The 20,946-nt window shown below is 42.2% G+C and overlaps 1 protein-coding gene across 16 annotated transcripts in view; it reads right to left on the reverse strand.

Annotated features, from left to right (window-relative positions):
• NEK11 (NIMA related kinase 11) overlaps positions 1-20,946 on the reverse strand; it is a 278,952-nt gene that overhangs the window by 70,616 nt on the left and 187,390 nt on the right. For all 16 annotated transcript variants that reach the window (XM_081569880.1, XM_081569871.1, XM_081569867.1 and 13 more), the window contains one exon: positions 20,630-20,793. In XM_081569880.1, coding sequence (XP_081426006.1) covers positions 20,630-20,793 — 164 coding nt within the window. The remainder of the gene's footprint in view (positions 1-20,629; positions 20,794-20,946) is intronic.

Below are 20,946 nucleotides of genomic sequence, written 5' to 3' on the forward strand. Positions count from 1 at the left end.
CAAGTTCTCAGCTACATGCATCCTCAGGAGGGACTCAGCACCGTGTGGAGCAGAAGAGCTTTCACATGCAGCCCTGGAAACACAGAGTCATCAGAAACAAGAAATCATCATTTTAAGCCACTAAGTTTCAGGGCATTTTGTTGTACGGTGAAAGATAACTGAAGTAGGACTTTGAGGTCACTGACTAAGCACTGTATTTCTACATTTATATCCCAGCACCAGCACAGACCCTGGCATACGACAAACACTAAGTCTCATCTGTTTGGGTCATCTCAACTTCTCTGATTTGCAAGGAAAGAAAATAGAAGAATGGCCTGAACTCTGGGTTCTCCCCTACTCAAAGTACTTCATTTCTGGGAACATGGAGGTTTTCGAAAGCATGCTGCTTCTTAATCCTGTGGCCTGGTCAAGTTAACTCCTCCAAGCCTCAGTTTCCTTAATTAAAGTGATGAGAATTACAGTTTCCATCTCAGGGCTCTTATGAGACATGAAGTAATACAAAACCTTTACTATAGTATATGGCTCACTGGAAATACACTCAAAAAGAGAGTTCAGTAGAAGACGACAGGATGGACACAGGACAGAGACACTCACTGTGCTGGCCACACAGCATGAAAAGTCTTAGGAAGCGCCTGGGTTGAACCAATGCAACAGAAACAGCAAGAACCAGAGACAGGACTGCAGGAAGCACCCAAGGCTCATGGAGGTGGGGAGGGCAGAAAGAAAGAATTCTGATACTATAGATGGATGAATGAATACTAACTTTAATTAAGGTATTAATATCTGCCATTGTTGTACCAGCTTAATTAAACTCTAATTAAAGTAATTAATTTAAACTCTACCAGGTTTGCTATTTTTCTCCCCATTTAACAGTTGAGAAAACTGAGGCACAAACTTGGTTCCATAATAGCACCAAGTTCATGCAACTCGTTAGATGTGCAACAGGCAGTATTTCCAGGGCCTGACCTCCTAGCCACTCCATTACATGTGCACAGAGTAGAAACTGGGGCTCTTAACCCAGAGCAGCTCATGATATTGTTGGAGAAACTAGGGTATTGACTCAGTTCAGTCGCTCAGTCGTGTCTGACTCTCTGCGACCCCATGAATTGCAGCACGCCAGGCCTCCCTGTCCATCACCAACTCCCGGAGTCTACCCAAGCCCATGTTCATCGAGTCGGTGATGCCATCCAACCATCTCATCCTCTGTCGTCCCCTTCTCCTCCCGCCCCCAATCCTACCCAGCATTAGGGTCTTTTCCAATGACTCAACCCTTCGCATGAGGTGGCCAAAGTATTGGAGCTTCAGCTTCAACATCAGACCTTCCAATGAACACCCAGGATTGATCTCTTTTAGGATGGATTGATTGGATCTCCTTGCAGTCCAAGGGACTCTCAAGAGTCTTCTCCAACACCACAGTTCAAAAGCATCAATTCTGCGGCGCTCAGCTTTCTTCACTGTCCAATTGACTCAAGAGAAGACCTAAGAACAATTCCTTGGGATATATATATACATATATAAATAAAATAGGGTGCAGCCTGGAAATGAGATGCAGCTAAAGAGGGGGAGGTGGGAGGGGTGGGCTCTCCATTAGCAGCTTCTGACTCCAGGTGGAAAGAGCAGTTTAAGGAGAACAACAATGCTTATCTAAATATGGCCTCAACCCAAGGGGCGTGCTGTCTCATAGCAGAGTAAGCAAATCCAGCCATGATCCCTGTGGGCACTTGGGACTTTTGCTGACTTCCCTTCCTGCCCCTGGAGACTGCAACGCCAGAGGTCATGGGCAATGACCAAGCTGAACCTTCATTCTCAACAAGGGACACATCATTTTCTGTCTCTAGGCTACAGAACATGGTATTACAGTTCAAGGTACCAATACCTATTGAAAACTTTGTAAAATTTGGAATATTTTCAGACTTACAGAAAACTTCCAAAAATAGTGTGAAAACTCCCACTTACCTTTTTCCTTGATGTCACTGCTATACCTTATTTATGTTATCACTCCATCTATCCACATACATCAAAGTTTCTCAACCAGGCACTACTCACATTTGAGGTGGACAATTCTGGCTAGTGCACTGAGAGATGTTTAGCTTTAGCATCCCTCCCTTGACCACCAGATGCCAGTAAGACACTCCTATCAGCCCTTCCTTTGATCCTGAAATTGGAAAATCAAAAATGTCCCTGGACACTGCCAAATGCCTACAAGGGGCAAATCTTCCCTGGTTGAGACAAACCAACCTATATCCATCTCTATCTCCACATACATATTTTCTCTACTGGTCAAATCTGGAACAGCCTAAGGATCAACATAAACAATACTAATGGTTATAAAGGGCTTCCCTGGTGGCTCATATGGTTAAGAATCTGCCTGCAATGCAGGAGACCTGGGTTCAATTCCTGGGTCAGAAAGAGCCCCTGGTGAAAGGAATGGCAAGCCACTCCAGTATTCTTGCCTGGAGAATCCCAAGGACAGAGGAGCTTGGCAGGCTACAGTCCATGGCATTGCAAAGAGTTGGACACGACTGAGCGAGTAACACTTACACCTTTTAACATTTGAATGAAATTTTGTCTATTTTGACAAGCAGACAATTTATAACAAAGATCCGGTTCTACATTTTTCACATAGTAGTTTAGGAAAGGCGTTAAAGAGCTTGTTTTACTGTGTTACGACTTAATGTGGCAATCAGCTCGTTCCTAGTGTTCTAGAAATTATCATTTAATGAGCACAAATGATCTCAATAGAAATACACTCACCCCATGAGAAAAAGGGGGAAATGGAAATGAACTCCATGTTTCTTGAGTCTGTACTGTGTTTGCGCTCAGCAAGAATTTCAGTCATGAAAAAGACCTTTTGGGAGTATGTCATGGCTGGTGCAATGCAGGAATTATGCTGCTGATTGGAACTTCTGCATCTTCTCCTTGCTTCACAGTTCAAATTGATCTCTGCCTGAGCTCAGTGGCCCGTGGAGCACTCATGTCTCCCTAGGAGCCACATCATGGTGCCACCAGCCAAGTGCTAGGAATCTAATTTTCAAATGCTGTTGAAAAAACCTAATTGCTCCTTGCTGATGAATGGCTCCTTAGATATTCTTCAAGTCTCCTTCCCTCCTAACCATCAACCTCTCTAATGAGATCATGCCTTAGAGGCTAGGGAACATCTTTTAAGATTCAGCTCTAAAAAACTGTCCCACAGATTCAAGTTCCGTCAAACACCCAGATTTGTTTCAGAAACAGATGCAGTAATTTGGTTAATAAATTAGAAACGTCTTCTAAGCAGAAGTGAAAGTGTGCTAGTCGTGTCCAACTCTTGTGACCCCATGGACTCTAGCCCCCCAGGCTCCTCTGTCCATGGAATTCTCCAGACAAGAATACTGGAGTGGGTAGCTCTTCCATTCTCCAGAGGATCTTCCCAACCCAGGGATCAAACCCAGGTCTCCTGCGTTACAGGCAGATTCTTTACCAGCTGAGCCTCTAGGGAGATACCCTCTAAGTGGAAAGGGTAGTTGTTATAATATATTCTCTAATAATCCATATTTATTTTTAATATGGAAAAATAGAAAATCTTTAAAAGAAAATAAATACCCCAAATTCCATCATGTACACATACACATCTACAAAAATATATACACAGTCTTTTCTAGGTAGATCTATTAGAAATATGTATGGTATACATAGAATACACAGACGCATATACACCTTTGCTTGGATTTTCATCATTTGTTATTAAAAATTCTTCAGAAACATAATTTTAACAGCTACACATCAGTACTCTAAAGCCATACGAATTTATTTATCTATACCCTGTTATTGTACATCTAGACTGCTTTCATTTTTTTCATAAATAATATTGCAGTGACTATCTTTGCCCCGTGTTTATGGTTATTGCTTTAGGTTACTGTTTAGTAATGAAATTACTGAGTCAGAGAGTGTGAACATTAGGAAACCCCCTCTTTCTCTGCTCTGGCCATTTTCTTCACATTCCAGCCATTCCAACCAGTTTATTTTCTCCACAATCAGTTTTAATGTCTTCATACTTTTTTCAACTTCCTTACTATTAAAATGTCCTTTCCTTCAAGAAAAGATATGATAGATTCATTAATGCAAAGATGATTGATAAGGCTTATAGATTATCTCAGGATACTTGTGCTTCAGCAGAGAAATTCATTTCTAATAGCAGGCATACCAGAGGAGGAAATCAGGTGATACTGTCACAGAGCTGGAAAAATCACAATTTCCCATTTAATTATCAGCCAGTTCTGTCTGACTAAATAATCCAGAGTATCTCCTCACTTTAGAGCTTTCACTTGAGTTGTGGTGATTTAGTTCACACACATGTGCACGCATACACTCACACAAAGCCATTTCATTATTCAGCTTTGTTCAATTCAGGTGATGTGTATTAAATGCCAATTATGTTCTGATGTATACAAAGTTGAGGGAGACAGATATGGCCTCAACCCACCATTTCAGATAGGTAATCCATTCCACACCCCAGGGGTACTTCTGCCAGCACCCTAGTGACTCACTGCTCTTTCAGCAGTACCTTCCCCCATCAAATCCTCTGATCAATGTTCTCCATGCTGGTGGGATTACACAAGTCAAGTTGAGAAACACATTAAAATCAAACAAATAAAAACCCAACAGCTACCCGAGCTCAAGTCCACTTCTTGCCTGGACCCTGCACGGCCTCCTTACTTTTCTCTCTGCCTCCTCTGTGGTGTTGCTTTAATCCATTTCCTTCACAATAGCCACAACTTTGTCACTATGTACAGAATAAAATCCCATCACAGCTGGCCACGCCCTGCATAACTTAGCTCCTGCTCATTTCTCCAATATCATCTCTTTCCACTTCTCTGACTAACAGTGCTCCAGCCACATGAGATCTTTCCCACTTTGAGGCCTTCTCATTGGCTGACAGTGCTCTTGCCTCACATATGACATGATTGTCCTTCTCATCCCTCAGATCTCAACTGTAGGTCACCTGCCCGGAGATCCCCCTATTTGAATTGAACTGAGATCCCCCTAATTGAATTTGTTTCTGCCACCACTCCAGTTGACATATCACAGAGCCTGTTTCTTTTGAGGCACTTACCCAAGGACACAATTAATGCTTTGTTTGTTAGTATTTGTTCCATGAGGGCAGGGACCATGCCTGTTGAGTCATTATTAGCTCAGAGCTGGCAACCAATAAACCCTTTGTGAATATGCTGATGAAAGAAAAGCAAACATCAAGGCAACATAGTCAAATAAAATATTCCTCTGTTTCTACCTCACCATCAGATTTTACCTAAATTCATAGCTTCTCAATCCTGTCAATACTTGGACACATTTCTCCCACTGAATTCTTTCAGAGGTGTTTATTTGCAAAGCTTCATTTCAAGCCAGTGGACTGTGTATCTTCTACTTCCATCTTGGCTCCCAGCTGTTCTATGATAAGGCTATTTTCTGTTTGCCTCTGAGGTAATCCCAGAGACAGTCATGACCTCACAGGCTCCCCACAAACTAGAACTTCCTTTGGTGAAATCCCTGTCATGAGCCTTCTGGGAAAATTTCTGTTGCAGCCTCCCAAATGGCCCCAAATGAAGAACATCACCTTTCAGATGATGGCCCCTCTGTAGGTTGAAGCCATTGCTACAGGCTTTTCTTCCCTGTGGCCACCATGGGGTGTACACCCTCAGGCACTAGGGGGACACACAGCTTTCAAGAGGGGAAAGCCACACGTGGCATACGTGAACGGCAGGCTGCTTTCTCAGTGCAATTCAGGCTTGTGCTCACTGGTCTCCCAGGCTTTCCTGGCTCTGGCTCATCCTCTCTGGAGCACGTTCACTAATCCTCCCAGTTTCACATTCTAGCAGAACCCATGTTATTTTTTCTACAGATTCTGTGATCCTATAGATTCCTATAGACCTAGGAACTTGACCCCTTATTATCTGAGTCACAGATTTATCCACTTTGGCCGTAACTATATATGTATGTACACATATAATGAGAGGATTCTGCTTCCTGGAAAACATAAAAATCTCATAAAGCAATCCAGGAAGGTTTCCTCTGAGCAATATTTTGTTGGAATCTGATACCTGGATAGGCACAATGGACCAAATTCTTAAAAATATTCTCATCTAGATGATCTTAACAGAACATGATAGTAAAAATATAGTTACAAGGTTTATACTAAACTAGAGCTACACAGCACCTTACATTTTTATCTTTAGTTCTTAGAGGCAACCCTAAATACTGTAGTTTGTATAGAGCCACATCTGCAAAGCTCAAACTGCAAACAAGCCCCCCCAGCTCCTGAAACACGGGATGCCTCTGTCACTGCATTGGAGACAGCTGGACGTGACTGTCAGGGTGTCCACATTTCACGTGTTCCCTCCACATCATCAAAGCCTCCTAACCTCACTGCTGCTTGTCAATGTCAGGTTTGTGGCAAGTCAGCATCTGCAGGTTGCTTTAGGGTTTCACAGACACGCATGGGAATTCATTACTGAACTACTCTTCAGATATTCTGGGTTACAGTTGGAAATGTAGAGAGTGGAGAGAAGAAACAAGAAAACAGGACTGTTTTCTGAGAGAATAGCATTGAAACATGTATATTATCATATGTGAAACAGAACACCATCCCAGGTTCAATGCATGAGGCAAATGCTCAGGGCTGGGGCAATGGGATGACCCTGAGGGATGGGATGGGGAGGGAGGTGGGAGGGGGGTCCAGGAAGGGGAACACATGTAAACCCATGGCTGATTCATGTCAACGTATGGCAAAAACCACTACAATATTGTAAAGTAATTAGCCCCCAACTAAAATAAATAAATTTATTTAAAAAAAAAATCTATGTTAGTTAAAATTTAAAAAAAAAATATGTTAGTTAAAATTAAAAAAAAAAATCATCTATGTTAGTTAAAATAAAAAAAAAAAAAAAGAAAACAGGACTGACAGAGTGGTGCCATGAAGCCTGCCCAGACCATGGGCAGCAGGGTTTTAAGGAGCTGGTTAGGTGGGTGCTCCCCTACTGCCTCGTTTCCAGAGTTCCAGCAGCTGGAGGGGGGCCTTCCCCCACCCCTTCTCTCCCTCCCAACAGCTCACAAGCTTTGTCCCTTTACACGCCACAGCCCAAGAGTCCAGCGGAGAAAGTTCTGCAGTTGGAGGAGGTTTACTGGAGGAGAAAGAGAAAGAATGTTCATGTTCCAAAAGGGGCCTGGAGGCACACACTCCCTCATTGCAGCTTCCTCTTTCTGATTCCAGTTCTAGCTTTCTTCCTATATAAACCCCACGGAGGAAGTGGGAACTTGGCCCTGTGTTTTGAACATAATTTTAAATCATCAGATGCTCCATTTTCACACATTCAAAGCTGGGTCCCCAGCATTTCTTCATCATCTCCTTTGCCAGCTTCTCCAGTAAGTGCTGTGCTCACCCCGAATGTCTACAGTGGACACAGGGTGCTTGCTGGTTTGAATTCCAGCTCTCCAATGCACTGCGTGACCTAGGAAATTGGTTATTCTTTCTACTTTACGTTTCCTCATTTGGCAGATGGGATAAAAGCTGTTACTCCTAGAAAGCGCTGATGAGCACAAGGGACAAAGCACATAAAGGACTTAGTGTGGTGCCAGGTGAGCTGAGGTGGCTGTTAATTGTTCACCAAGACTTGTCGCTTTCTCTGGTATGACGTGGACCCATGAGCTCCCAGATCAGCAGGTTAATGGAAGGACAGCACCTCCAACACCATCCCAGATGTGCCACACCCATTTCCTCCCAGACTGAACACCCAGATTCTTTCCAGATTCTTTCTTATTCTTTCCAATAAGTAAAAACTTATTGAGAAAATAAAATCAAATTTCTTTGTGTAACTCAATCACAAAATAGTGGGACGGACCTTTTGTTTGCAAGGGCTGTTTAGGAGGATTTTCATATTCTTTGCAGACTCTCTGATGGTCAGGGCCCCCCAGTTCTGATGGCAGAGAGGGACAGGAATTGGTGTGTGTGCAGGGGTGTGGGGAGGGGGTGGAGAGAAAAGCCCTGGAGGTGCCACTTCAAGTCAGTCAGCTCTGTGCAAACAGCACACACCTCTATACCACTCTCACCCTGGCCTCAAGAACATGCAGCAGCCAAGCACCATGCAAGCCACTGCGCCCTTACCCCCTACCCACCTGTGCACCTCGGTGACCGTCAACAAGGAGGTGGCAGAGGCCACCAGCACCCTAGAAGGACCACACAGATCTGCCCTTCTGCCTGTGTGCTCTGTCGTAAACCATCTATCACCTCCCTTTGCCTTCTGTGCTTTGGTGTCAGGGCTAGAGGGGTAGGTATGACCTTGAACACAAGAGTGGATCTAATTAAAAAGATGGAAGGACTACAGCCTTCTGCAAAGTCTGCTGTGCTATATCCAGACAACAGCAAGGTTTTGCTGGCCCCCATCTGACCAGCAATGCACTGTGCTTTACCCTGGACCATAAATGGCAGAGAGGGAAGGGAGAATGACTATGCTGATGAAGGCTGGAATGGGGTTGGGGTGGAAACTGTAACATCAGAGTCACTCCTTTCAGCAACATAAGCTGGGTCTGCAGAGGCTTATCACCTGGAAGCAATGACACCTAAACTGTGATTTCACTAGCCTTCAGCAGGGCTGGCTGCTATACCACCTGGGCCACAGGCCGGGGGATATTGATGGAGAGATGACTCAGCAGCAGCGCTGGCTGCTTCTCAGAACTGACTCCGACTGACGCAATTCAAGACAAAAAGTGCAAACACACAAACAGCTCGATTAAGGAGCTCTGACTATACAAAACAGGAGGCAAATCAGTCTTACCATTTGGACTCAAGAGTTCTGGCACCGTCTATAAAAAATTAAAAAAGAGTAGGAGGAGAGAAATCTGTATCCTACAATAGATGTGGGAAGCAGGTTCATTTTAGGTTTAATTTTCATAACTCAGCACTTTTCCTCAAACTGGGACAAACTTTGCCTTGTACACAGATCAGTAACTCTCTTCAGTAAAGCAGCTCTCTGCAGAGGACCAGATAAGGCAGCAGCCCCTCAGCTATCCTCTCCTCATGGTGGAGGAGCAGTAACTGCCATGCAGGAGACTGTCTAAGGAAGGGCTACAGACAGGGGCAGAGAGTCCACCTCTGCTACTTACTAGCTGTGTGGCCCTGGAGAAATTCCTTCACCTCATCAGGCCTCAGTTTCCTCTTATGCAAAGTGAGGAGAGCCCAACAGTCTCATCTTCCAAGGGACCTGAGTTTTAAAGTCAGTGCTTCATACAATAATCAATTATAGACAAAATGCCTCCCAGAGGACCTAAACAGACATAGTACATCAAGTACTAGACATAGAGTAAAGATTTGGGGAACATTAGCTCTTATTATTATAATAATTATGTCTTGATTAAACAAATGACTCCACTAGCAGAAGACACTCTTAGAGGCACCTTCTCCCATAACGATCTGCTCCAGGAGTCCTCAGTGGACCATTCCAAGGTCATTCTTGCCTTTCTTAATGTTTCACTGTGCAGAGAGCATTTCAAAATCAGTGGAGGATTTGGTGAAAAAGTATTGAAAAGTTCAGAAGTAGCTGAGAAATGGGCCTCTACAGCTTTCCATCTTAGCAAGAACAAACATCATGGTCCTAAGAGCTTTCCTCAAACAAGTGTCAATGAAAGCCAGCCACTAAACAGCAGGGTCTTTCCTGAGGGAGCTCTGTGTCACGTCATCATGGCCCACCATGAGTCTGCATTACAGGGGGATGCAGGATGCTGATTAGTAGTGGAGAGGGAAGCACTGGTCATGTCAGTAAGGGAAAGACAAGAGTCTATAGAAACATCATCAGTCCGGGCACGTGAAACACTTTTCAGTGACAGGTCCCACAAATACTGTTGAGAACCTTGTTATGATGACAGCTATAAACTCCATTCTCTTGAGATCTGAGAGGCTGGTTCCAATTCAGTGACCAAAGACTTCACAGAGGAGCCATCAACAGCATGATAAGGGCTTGTGATAAAGGGGTTACTGATGTTCTCCTTATTGATGCAGAGAAACAACTGACAAATAGGTGCTTCACAAAATTGCTCTGGAGAAACGGCTGCTGAAAAGATTGTCATGGGTGGCACAAGGGACCCTGCAATCAATCCCAGGGAAGCCTGTGGCTGTCTTTCTTTTTTAAAGCACTTCTTCCATCAAAATAGAAACCATGTGACTTCTGTTCCATCTGAAGGAAGAGAATATCAACTCTGACCTGATGACTCAAGTAAAAGACGTGGATATGATGATCACCTAAGCAGATTCTAGGTGTTAGGGAGCAGGGGAAGAGATGGCTGGAGGCATCATCCAGCTCACAAAGCCAACAGTGACTGGGTCTCAGCCCAGGGTTCTATAACTGCAAATTGTGTGCTTCTAATAAAATAACCTAAAAAGAGAAGGGTAAGTACTCACCACAACCCCACGCTCACAACCTTTGGGGAAGGGGAAACTATCCTGAAGAACAAACGGGGCTATAATTACCTGTCTCTAACACAAACTACTCAGTTAACATGTCTCCTCCTGCCAAGTCCATTCTATTCTATTATGCCAAGTCTATTCTGGGATCATATACTTTGGGTCCTAGAAAAAACAGCTTGAAACTGTGATGAACCTGGGCCTGAAACATGGTTTCAACCCTTCCCCAGCTGCATAGCTTTAGAAATTCAGTTTCCTTATCTGGAAAATTGGGTTAAGAGTAACTACCCAACAGGGCTTTGTGAGACAAAACACCAACATGTATGTGAGCAGCCTTACAGAAGCCAATAATTATTTACAATCCATCACAATCTATCATACCACATGCTATGGAGGCATAGCCTAGAGCAAAATTACTGCCCAGTATTAATCACTGGCCTAGAGATCAAACTGCCAACATCTGATGGATTATCGAAAAAGCAAGAGAGTACCAGAAAAACATCTATTTCTGCTTTATTGACTATGCCAAAGCCTTTGACTGTGTGGATCACAATAAACTGTGGAAAATCCTTCAGGAGATGGGAATATAAGACCACCTGACCTGCCTCTTGAGAAACCTGTATGCAGGTCAGGAAGCAACAGTTAGAACTGGACATGGAACAAAGACTGGTTCCAAATAGGAAAAGGAGTATGTCAAGGCTATATATTGTCACCCTGCTTATTTAACTTATATGCAGAGTACATCATGAGAAAAGCTGGGCTGGAGGAAGCACAAGCTGGAATCAAGATCGCCAGGAGAAATATCAGTAATCTCAGATATGCAGATGACACCACCCTTATGGCAGAAAGTGAAGAACTAAAGAGCCTCTTGATGAAAGAGGAGAGTGAAAAAGTTGGCTTAAAGCTCAACATTCAGATAACTAAGATCACAGCATCCAGTCCCATCACTTCATGGCAGATATATGGGGAAACAGTGGAAACAGTGGCTGACTTTATTTTTCTGGGCTCCAAGATAACTGCAGATAGTAATTGCAGCAATGAAATTAAAAGACACTTACTCCTTGGAAGGAAAGTTATGACCAACCTAGACAGCATATTAAAAAGCAGAGACATTACTTTGCCAACAAAGGTCCATCTAGTCAAGGCTATAGTTTTTCCAGTGGTCATGTATGGATGTGAGAGTTGGACTATAAAGAAAGCTGAGCACTGAAGAATTGATGCTTTTGAACTGTGGTGTTAGAGAAGACCTTTGAGAGTCCCTTGAACTGCAAAGTGATCCAACCAGTCCATCCTAAAGGAGATCAGTCCTGGGTGTTCATTGGAAGGACTGATGTTGAAGCTGAAACTCCAATCGTTTGTCCACCTCATGCAAAGAGTTGACTCATTTGAAAAGACCCTGATGCTGGGAAAGATTGAGGGCAGGAGGAGAAGGGGACGACAAAGGATGAGATGGTTGGATGGCATCACTGACTCAATGGACATGAGTTTGGCTGAACTCCGGGAGTTGGTGATGGACAGTGAGGCCTGGCGTGCTGTGGTTCATGGGGTTGCAAAGAGTCGGACACGACTGAGTGATTGAACTGAACTGAACTGACCTGAATAAATAAGAAGGGATATTTTTTATACTGCAGTTGTAAACCCTCACTTTATTTTAAAAATTATTTATTTATTTATTTGGGTGCGTTGGGTCTTAGCTGCAGCACTTGGATCTTTCATTGTGGCATGGGGGATCTTTCACTGCAGTGCATAGGCTTGTCTCCAGTTATGGTTCACAGGCTTAGTAATTATGCTGCATGGGTTTAGTTGCCCCGTGCCATGTGGGATCTTAGCTCCTCTACCAGGGATCCAACTCGAGTCTCCCACACTGGAAGGCAGATTGTTTGGGGTTTTTTTGAAATTATTTTCCATCATAAGTCATTATAAGATACAGTTCCCTATGCTATACAGTAAATCTTTGTTGCTTGTTGCATGCATGCATGGATGCTCAGTTGCTTCAGTTGTGTCTGACTCTTTGTGACCCAATGAACTGTAGCCCACCAGGCTCCTCTGTCTATGGAATTCTCCAAGCAAGAATACTGGAAGGGGTGACCATTTCCTTCGCCAGAAGAGCTTCCTGACTCATGGATCGAACTCAGGTCTCCTGCATTGCAGATATGGTTGTTGCATAACTATTTTTTAATTAGAAATCTAGCATTATATTCATACTAAGTCAAACAAGTGGAATTAAAATGGCATAATTTTTTAGTTAGGCAAAATTTCATAAGTTTTCTAACTATATATATTATATATAGGTATATGTATACAAAAGCTCTTCTACACTTTATATAAAGGCTTGAGAAAGAACATCAAGAAAAAAGAAATGGAGAAATTGGAGAACATAAACTAAATGAAATGGGAGCACTGACTATGAAATAGAAAAAGTGAAACTAACTGGATAAAAGTTCAAGATCATCATACAGTCCAGTTATTTTTAAACATGACTGCTCATTGGAAACATACCTGGAGCTCTAGAGAAAAAATATAAATAACTAAGCGTTTGTATTTTTCAAAAATTTTCAAGATAATTCTGTTATGCATCTGGATTTTAAAAAGTGATTACAGGTTTTTCTTTTAGATCCTAGTTTTGGTGATAAAAAGTTCTATTATTTTTCTGTCAACCAATCAAGAGAGGACACTGAAAGATGAACTCCCTAGGTCGGTAGCTGCCCAATATGCTATTGGCAATCAGTGGAGAAATAACTCCAGAAAGAATGAAGGGATGGAGCCAAAGCAAAAACAACACCCAGTTGTGGATGTGACTGGTGATAGAATCAAAGTCCGATGCTGTAAAGAGCAATATTGCATAGGAACCTGGAATATTAGGTCCATGAATCAAGGCAAATTGGAAGTGGTCAAACTGAGATGGCAAGAGTGAATGTCGGCATTTTAGGAATCACTGAACTAAATGGACTGAAATGGGTGAATTTAACTCAGATGATCATTATAGCTACTACTGTGGGCAAGAATCCCTTAGAAGAAATGGAGTAGCCATCGTAGTCAACAAAAGAGTCCGAAATGCAGTACTTGGATGCAATCTCAAAGAACAACACAATGATCTCTGATCATTTTGAAGGCAAACCATTATATATCACGGTAATCTAAGTCTATGCCCTGACCAGTAATGTTGAAGAAGCTGAAGTTGAACAGTTCTATGGAGACCTACAAGACCCTCTAGAACTAACACCCAAAAGAGATATCCTTTTCATTATAGGGGACTGGAATGCAAAAGTAGGAAGTCAAGAACCACCTGGAGTAACAGGCAAATTTGGCCTTGGAGTACAGAACGAAGCAGGGCACAGGCTAACAGAGTTTTGCTGAGAGAACACACTGGTCATAGCAAACACCCTCTTCCAACAACACAAGAGAAGACTCTACAGATGGATATCATCAGATGGGCAACACCAAAATCAGACTGATTATAGATTATATTCTTTGCAGCCAAAGATGGAGAAGCTCTATACAGTCAGCAAAAACAAAACCAGGAGCTGACTGTGGCTCAGATCATGAACTCCTTATTGCCAAATTCAGACTTAAATTGAAGAAAGTGGGGAAAACCACTAGACCATTCAGGTATGATCTAAATAAAATCCCTTACAATTATTCAGTGGAAGTGAGAATTAGATTTCAGGGACTAGATCTGAAAGACAGAATGCCTGATGAACTATGGTCGGAGGTTCGTGACATGGTACAGAAGACAGGGAACAAGACCATCCCCAAGAAAAAGAAATGCAAAAAAGCAAAATGGCTGTCTGAGGAGGGTTTACAAATAGCTGTGAAAAGAAGAGAAGTGAAAAGCAAAGGAGAAAAGGAAAGATATACCCATTTGAATGCAGAGTTCCAAAGAATAGCAAGGAGAGATAAGAAAGCCTTCCTCAGGGATCAGTGCAAAGAAATAGAGGAAAATAATAGAATGGGAAAGACTAGAGATCTCTTCAAGAAAATTAGAGATACCAAAGGAATATTTCATGCAAAGATGGGCTCAATAAAGGACAGAAATGGTAGGGACCTAACAGAAGCAGAGGATATTAAGAACAGGTGGCAAGAATACACAGAAGAACTATACAAAAAAGATCTTCACAATGGTGTGATCACTCACCTAGAGCCAGACATCCTCGAATGTGAAGTCAAGTGGGCCTTAGGAAGCATCACTATGAACAAAGCTAGTGGAGGTGATGGAATTCCAGTTGAGCTATTTCAAACCCTAAAAGATGATGCTGTTAAAGTGCTGCACTCAATATGCAAATTTGGAAAGCGCAGCAGTGGCCACAGGACTGGAAAAGGTCAGTTTTCATTCCAATCCCAAAGAAAGGCAATGCCAAAGAATGGTCAAACTACCACACGATTGCACTCACATCACACGCTAATCCTCAAAATTTTCCAAGCCAGGCTTCAACAATATGTGAACCATGAACTTCCAGATGTTCAAGCTGGTTTTAGAAAGGGCAGAGGAACCAGAGATCAAATTGCCAACATCTGCCGGATCATCAAAAAAGCAAGAGAGTTCCAGAAAAACATCTATTTCTGCTTTATTGACTAAAAGCAAGAGAGCTCCAGAAAAACATCTATTTCTGCTTTATTGACTATGCCAAAGCCTTTGACTGTGTGGCTCGTCACAAACTTTGGAAAATTCTTCAAGAGATGGGAATACCAGACCACCTGACCTGCCTCTTGAGAAATCTGTATGCAGGTCAGGAAGCAACAGTTAGAATCGGACATGAAACAACAGACTGGTTTCAAATTGGGAAAGAAGTACGTCAAGGCTCTATACTGTCACCCCGCTTATTTAACTTATGTGAAGCGAACATCATGAGAAACACTGGGCTGGAGGAAGCACAAGGTGGAATCAAGATTGCCAGGAGAAATATCAATAATCTCAGATATGCAGATGACACCACCCTTATGGCAGAAAACGAAGAAGAACTAAAGAGCCTCTTGATGAAAGTGAAAGAGAAGAGTGAAAAAGTTGACTTAAAACTCAACATTCATAAAACAAAATCATGGCATCCAGTCCCATCACTTCATGGCAAATAGATGGGGAAACAGTGGAAACAGTGGCAGACTTAATTTTTTTGGGCTCTTAAATCACTGCAGATGGTGACTGAAGCCATGAAATTAAAAGACGCTTACTCCTTGGAAGGAAAGTTATGACCAACTTAGACAGCATATTAAAAAGCAGAGACATTACTTTGCCAACAAAGGGCCATCTAGTCAAGGCTATGGTTTTTCTAGTAGTCATGTATGAGTGTGAGAGCTAGACTATAAAGAAAGCTGAGCGTTGAAGAATTGATGCTTTTACCAATTCCGATAAATACAATGATATTAAGTGACTAACAGTTACATAATCACTATAGTAAAAGATGCTCATCAATTTTCAAAATCAGTTCAGTCGCTCAGTCATGTCTGACTCTTTGCAACCCCATGGATTACAGCATGCCAGGCTTCTTTGTCCATCACCAACTCCCAGAGCTTGCTCAAACTCATGTCCATCAAGTCGGTGATGCCATCCCACCATCTCATCCTCTGTTGCCACTTCTCCTCCATCAATCTTTCCCAGCATCAGGGTCTTTACCAATGGGTCAGTTCTTCACATCAGGTGGCCAAAATATTGGAGTTTCAGCTTCAGCATCAGTCCTTACAATGAATATTCAGGACTGATTTCCTTTAGGATGGACTAGTTGGATCTCCTTGCAGTCCAAGGGACTCTCAAGAGTCTTCTCCAACACCACAGTTCAAAAGCATCAATTTTTGGCGCTCAGCTTTCTTTATGGTCCAACTCTCACATCCATACATGACTACTGGAAAAACCATAGCCTTGACTAGATAGATGGACCTTTGTTGGCAAAGTAACGTCTCTGCATTTTAATGTGCTGTCTAGGTTGGTCATAAATTTTCTTCCATGGAGCAAGCATCTTTTAATTTCATGGCTGCAGTCACCACATGCAGATTTTGGACTCCCCAAAAATAAAGTCTCTCACTGTTTCCACTGTTTCCCCATCTATTTGCCATGAACTGATGTGACTGGATGCCATGATCTTCATATTCTGAATGTTGAGTTTTAAGCCAACTTTTCACTCTCCTCTTTCACTTTTCATCAAGAGGCTCTTTAGTTCTTTACTTTTAGGCACAAGTGTGGTGTCATCTGCATCTCTGAGATTATTGATTTTTCTCCTGGCAATCTTGATTCCAGCTTGTGCTTCATTCAGCCCAGCATTTCGCATGATGTACTCTGCGTATAAGTTAAATAAGCAGTGTGACAATATACAGCCATGATGTACTTCTTTCCCGATTTGGAACCAGTCTTGTTCCATGCCCAGTTCTAACTGTTGCTTCTTGACCTGCATACAGATGTCTCAGGAGGCAGGTAAGGTAGTCGATATTCCCATCTCTTTGAGAATTTTCCACAGTCTGTTGTGATCCACATAGACTGTGATTCACACAGATTGTGATTTCACAATCAATAGGGAGACTAAGAATAAAAGATAATTACAATTGCAAGCCATAATGAGAACATGATTAACTTGACAATATAAAATAATTACATTCAATTTGGGGGTGTCAAGCAGAGTGATGAGGTAAGTGGAAGTGCATACATGCACATGTTTTCATCCACCCAGCCAGTCTGTCTTTGGTTGGGGCATTTAATCCATTTACATTTAAGGCAATTATCTATATATATGATCCTATTACTGTTTTCTTAATTGTTTTGAGTTTATTTTCTGTATGGATTTCCGTTCTCTTGTGTTTCCTGCCTAGAGAGGTTCCTTTAGCATTTGTTGTATGGCCGGTTTGGTGGTGCTTAATTCTCTTAACTTTTGCTTGTCTGGAAAGCTTTTGATGTCTCCATCAGATCTGAAGGAGAGTCTTACTGAGTAGACTATTCTTGGTTTTAGGTTCTTCTCTTTCATCACTTTAAATGTATCATGCCATTCCTTTCTGGTTTGTAGAGTTTCTGTTGAGAAATCAGCTGAAAGCCTGATGGGAGTTCCCTTGTATGTTGTTTGTCATTTTTCCCCTTGTTGCTTCTAATATTTTATCTCTGTCTTTTTGTCAGTTTTATTACTGTGTCTTGGTGTGTTCCTCCTTGGGTTTATCCTGCCTGAGACTCTCTGAGCTTCCTGGACTTGGTTGACTATTTCCTTTCCCATATTCAGGAATTTTTCAGCTATTATCTCTTCAAATATTTTTTTCAGGTCCTTGCTCTCTTCCTTCTCCTTCTGGGACCCCTATAATGCAAATGTTGGTGTGTTTAATGTTGTCCCAGACATCTTTTAGACTGTCTTCATTTTTTCTTTCATTCTTTTTTCTGTATTCTGTTCTGTGGCAGTGATTTCCACCATTCTGTCCTCCAGGTCACTTATCTGTTCTTCTGCCTCAGTTATTCTGCTACGGATTCCTTCTAGTGTATTATTCATCTCTCTTTGTTCTTTAGTTCTTCTAGATGTTTGGTGAACATTTCTTACATGTTCTCAATCTTTACTTCCATTCTCTTCCTGAGATCCTGGATCATCTTCACTATCATTATCTGAATTCTTTTTCTGAAAGGTTGCCTATCTCCACTTCATTTAGTTGTTTTTATGGGGTTTTATCTTGTTACTTCATCTGGGACATAACTTCCTGCTTTTTCATCATGATTATCTTTCTGTGATATGGGTTTTGTTTTAACCACTGTGAGACTATGCTTCTTCTTGCTTCTCCTATCTGCCCTCTGATGGATGAGGCTAAGAGGCTTGTGTGTGTTTCTTGATGGGAGGGACTGGTGATGGGAAAACTGGGTCTTGCTCTGGTGGGCAGGGCTTTGCTGAGTCAAGCTTTAATCCAGTTATCTGCTGATGGGTGGGGTTGTATTCCCTCCTTAGTAGTTGTTTGGCCTGAGGTGACCCAGCCCTGGGGTCTACAGGATATATGATAGGGTTAATGGTGAATTCCAAGAGGGTTTATGCCAAGGGGGACCTTCCAGTGCCCCCATCCCTGTGGTGAGCCCATACTGACTCATGTCTCCACAGGAAGTCCTGTAACACTAGCAGGTAGTTTTGGTTCAGTCTCCTGTTGGGTCATTGCTCCTCTCCTCTGGGTCTTGGTGCATGCAAAATTTTGTTTGTGCCCATCAAGACTGGAGTCTCTGTTTCCCTCAGTCCTCTGGAAGGCCTATAATCAAATCCTGTTGGCCCTCAAGGCCAGATTCCCTGGGGATTCCCAGTCCCTTTGTATTATCCCCAGGCTGGGAAGACTGACATGGGATTCAGAACTTTCACAATAGTGGGAGAACTTCTTTGGTATTATTGTTCTCCAGTTTGTGGGTCACCCAACAAATGGGTATGGGATTTGATTTTATTGTGATAGAGCCCTTGCTGTCTCACTATACCTTCTTCTTTGTCTTTGGACATGGGGTATCTTTTTTTGTTGGATTCCAGTGTCCTCCTGTTGATGGTTGTTCAACAGCTAGTTGCAATTTTGGTGCTCTCTCAGGAGGAGATGAGCACATGTCCTTCTACTCGACCTCCACCATCTTTAACTGGACTCTGGAAGGCAGAGTCTTAACCACTGGACCATGAGGGAAGTTCCACAAACTCTCACTTTAGAATTAAGGAGTTTTGGAAGTATCATTAAAAAGCCACAAAATGGCTATATAGCTTTATCTTAATAACAGCTAATATCTCATTATTAATTACTCCATTAGATTGGGAAACCAAGGCACAGTGGGGTTTAGTGACTCGCACAAGGTCACATGATCTGCAAGTGATTCCTCTGGTTTTCTGAAATCAGTTTTATTTTATTGGAAATATTTTCAAGCAATAATGTCAGTAGCTAAAATTTTACCACTTGATGCTTTGGACGGAAACAGAAGATATGTTTTGCATATTGTGTTTTTGCCACCACAGGCACAGAATGAAGTTTCTGTAGTACTGTAACAATATTTGTCTCTGCTGTTTAGGACAGAGGTACAGAAGTAGAGATTACATTTTCAATTTGTGGTAGGAGGTGCTTCTGTTCACAAGTCCACTGGAGAAAATATGGAAATGGTGTAAGGGAAGTGTTTTTATTTTGGTATGCTGAATCCTCACTGTCTGGACTCTATTTTTCTCAATATTTATTTGTTTTTCTCTTCATATATTTCTCTCTCAATTTCTCTCTCTCATCCTTTCTCTCTTTCTCATCCCTTTCTCTGTTCAGCTCTATACCACTCCCTTCTATCCCCTTCTCCCTGTCTCTTTATTTTTCTTATGGAGAACTTGAGAACATTTCTTACTGGATTTATTCATTGAGTATTATGATGAATTGCCTAGTCTTCATTAAAAAGGATTGAATGGACTGTGGACAACCTTCAGTTAATACTCCTGAATTAAGTCTCCATTAACACAGATGCCCTTTGATTGACTGTTATCTTACCAGCTTAATGTTTTCAGTTAGTAAATAGCTTCTGTACCTTATGAAAGTTTAGGACTAGGAAGATTATCAGATTATGGCCTAAGAAGAAAATCAAGTATAAATTGAATAAATTTCCCAGAGTCATCTGCTTTTCCTTCACACAACTCTTGCTTTTCCTCTCTCCTGCAGGCAACCAACAGTGAAATCACATGCAGGGCTATTTCTTGGTGTATGATCCAGATGAAGCTAGTATTGTTATTGTTACAGAATCTATGACAAGGTTGTGGACTCAGAGATTCCAGCACTGTATGTAAGGGGGGATCTTCAAGGGCTGAAGTGGCCAGGAAGACCATCTCCTAAGCCCAAAATCTCTGGACCTCAACCCCAGAACTAATTAATGCACTGGGACATGACTCAAAAATCTGATTACCAGGCTGAACTGTATAATTTTAAATATCCTCTTCTCTCTTCTAAAGAGACACATAGAAATGTTTATTCAGCAGCTATATGTGGGGTGCTCCTCAGTGTATAAACAGTGTATTGTGTATCATCCTCTCATCTGAATCAGTACTGAGTGCTCCAGCCCTTTCCTCATCAACATATCCAGATTCACACAATCCCATGGGGCCCTGCCTGCCCCTGGACCTTGGAAATCAAGACACATCATGTAGAGCCTGTATAACAAACCTTAGTTCTCCTACTTGGGTTCTAAGACTCCCTTGACTCTTCCTGGGAAGGCACAGCCTGGTCAGCACCTTGGACAGCCCCACTGCTTCTGCTGGCAGCAACGTTTACCTGTTGGTTTGTCCTGTAAACAGGCTGGGGTCCTTCATCCTCAACCTCTTCATCCCTGACTGAGAATACTGTTTTTTCTTCCTCACTCTCCTCACTTTCTTCAGAACAGGAATCAAATACATCAGCATAATACTCTTCAGCCACAAGTGGGTCTTCTGGGATTTCTGAAATAAAGAATAAGCAAAAATCAGGTCCTGTTAGTCATTAAAATTATAATGAGTCTAGGACCCCCATGTTTTCCCAGAGATATGTATTCTGTTAACGCTAACAAAGTTTTCATGGAGTGTAGAGTAGAATCTTCGCTTCCTGAATGCACC

Source organism: Giraffa tippelskirchi, chromosome 2 (assembly GCF_054371585.1).
Source record: "Giraffa tippelskirchi isolate mGirTip1 chromosome 2, T2T-mGirTip1v1.2.pri, whole genome shotgun sequence".
Lineage (NCBI taxonomy): Eukaryota > Metazoa > Chordata > Mammalia > Artiodactyla > Giraffidae > Giraffa > Giraffa tippelskirchi.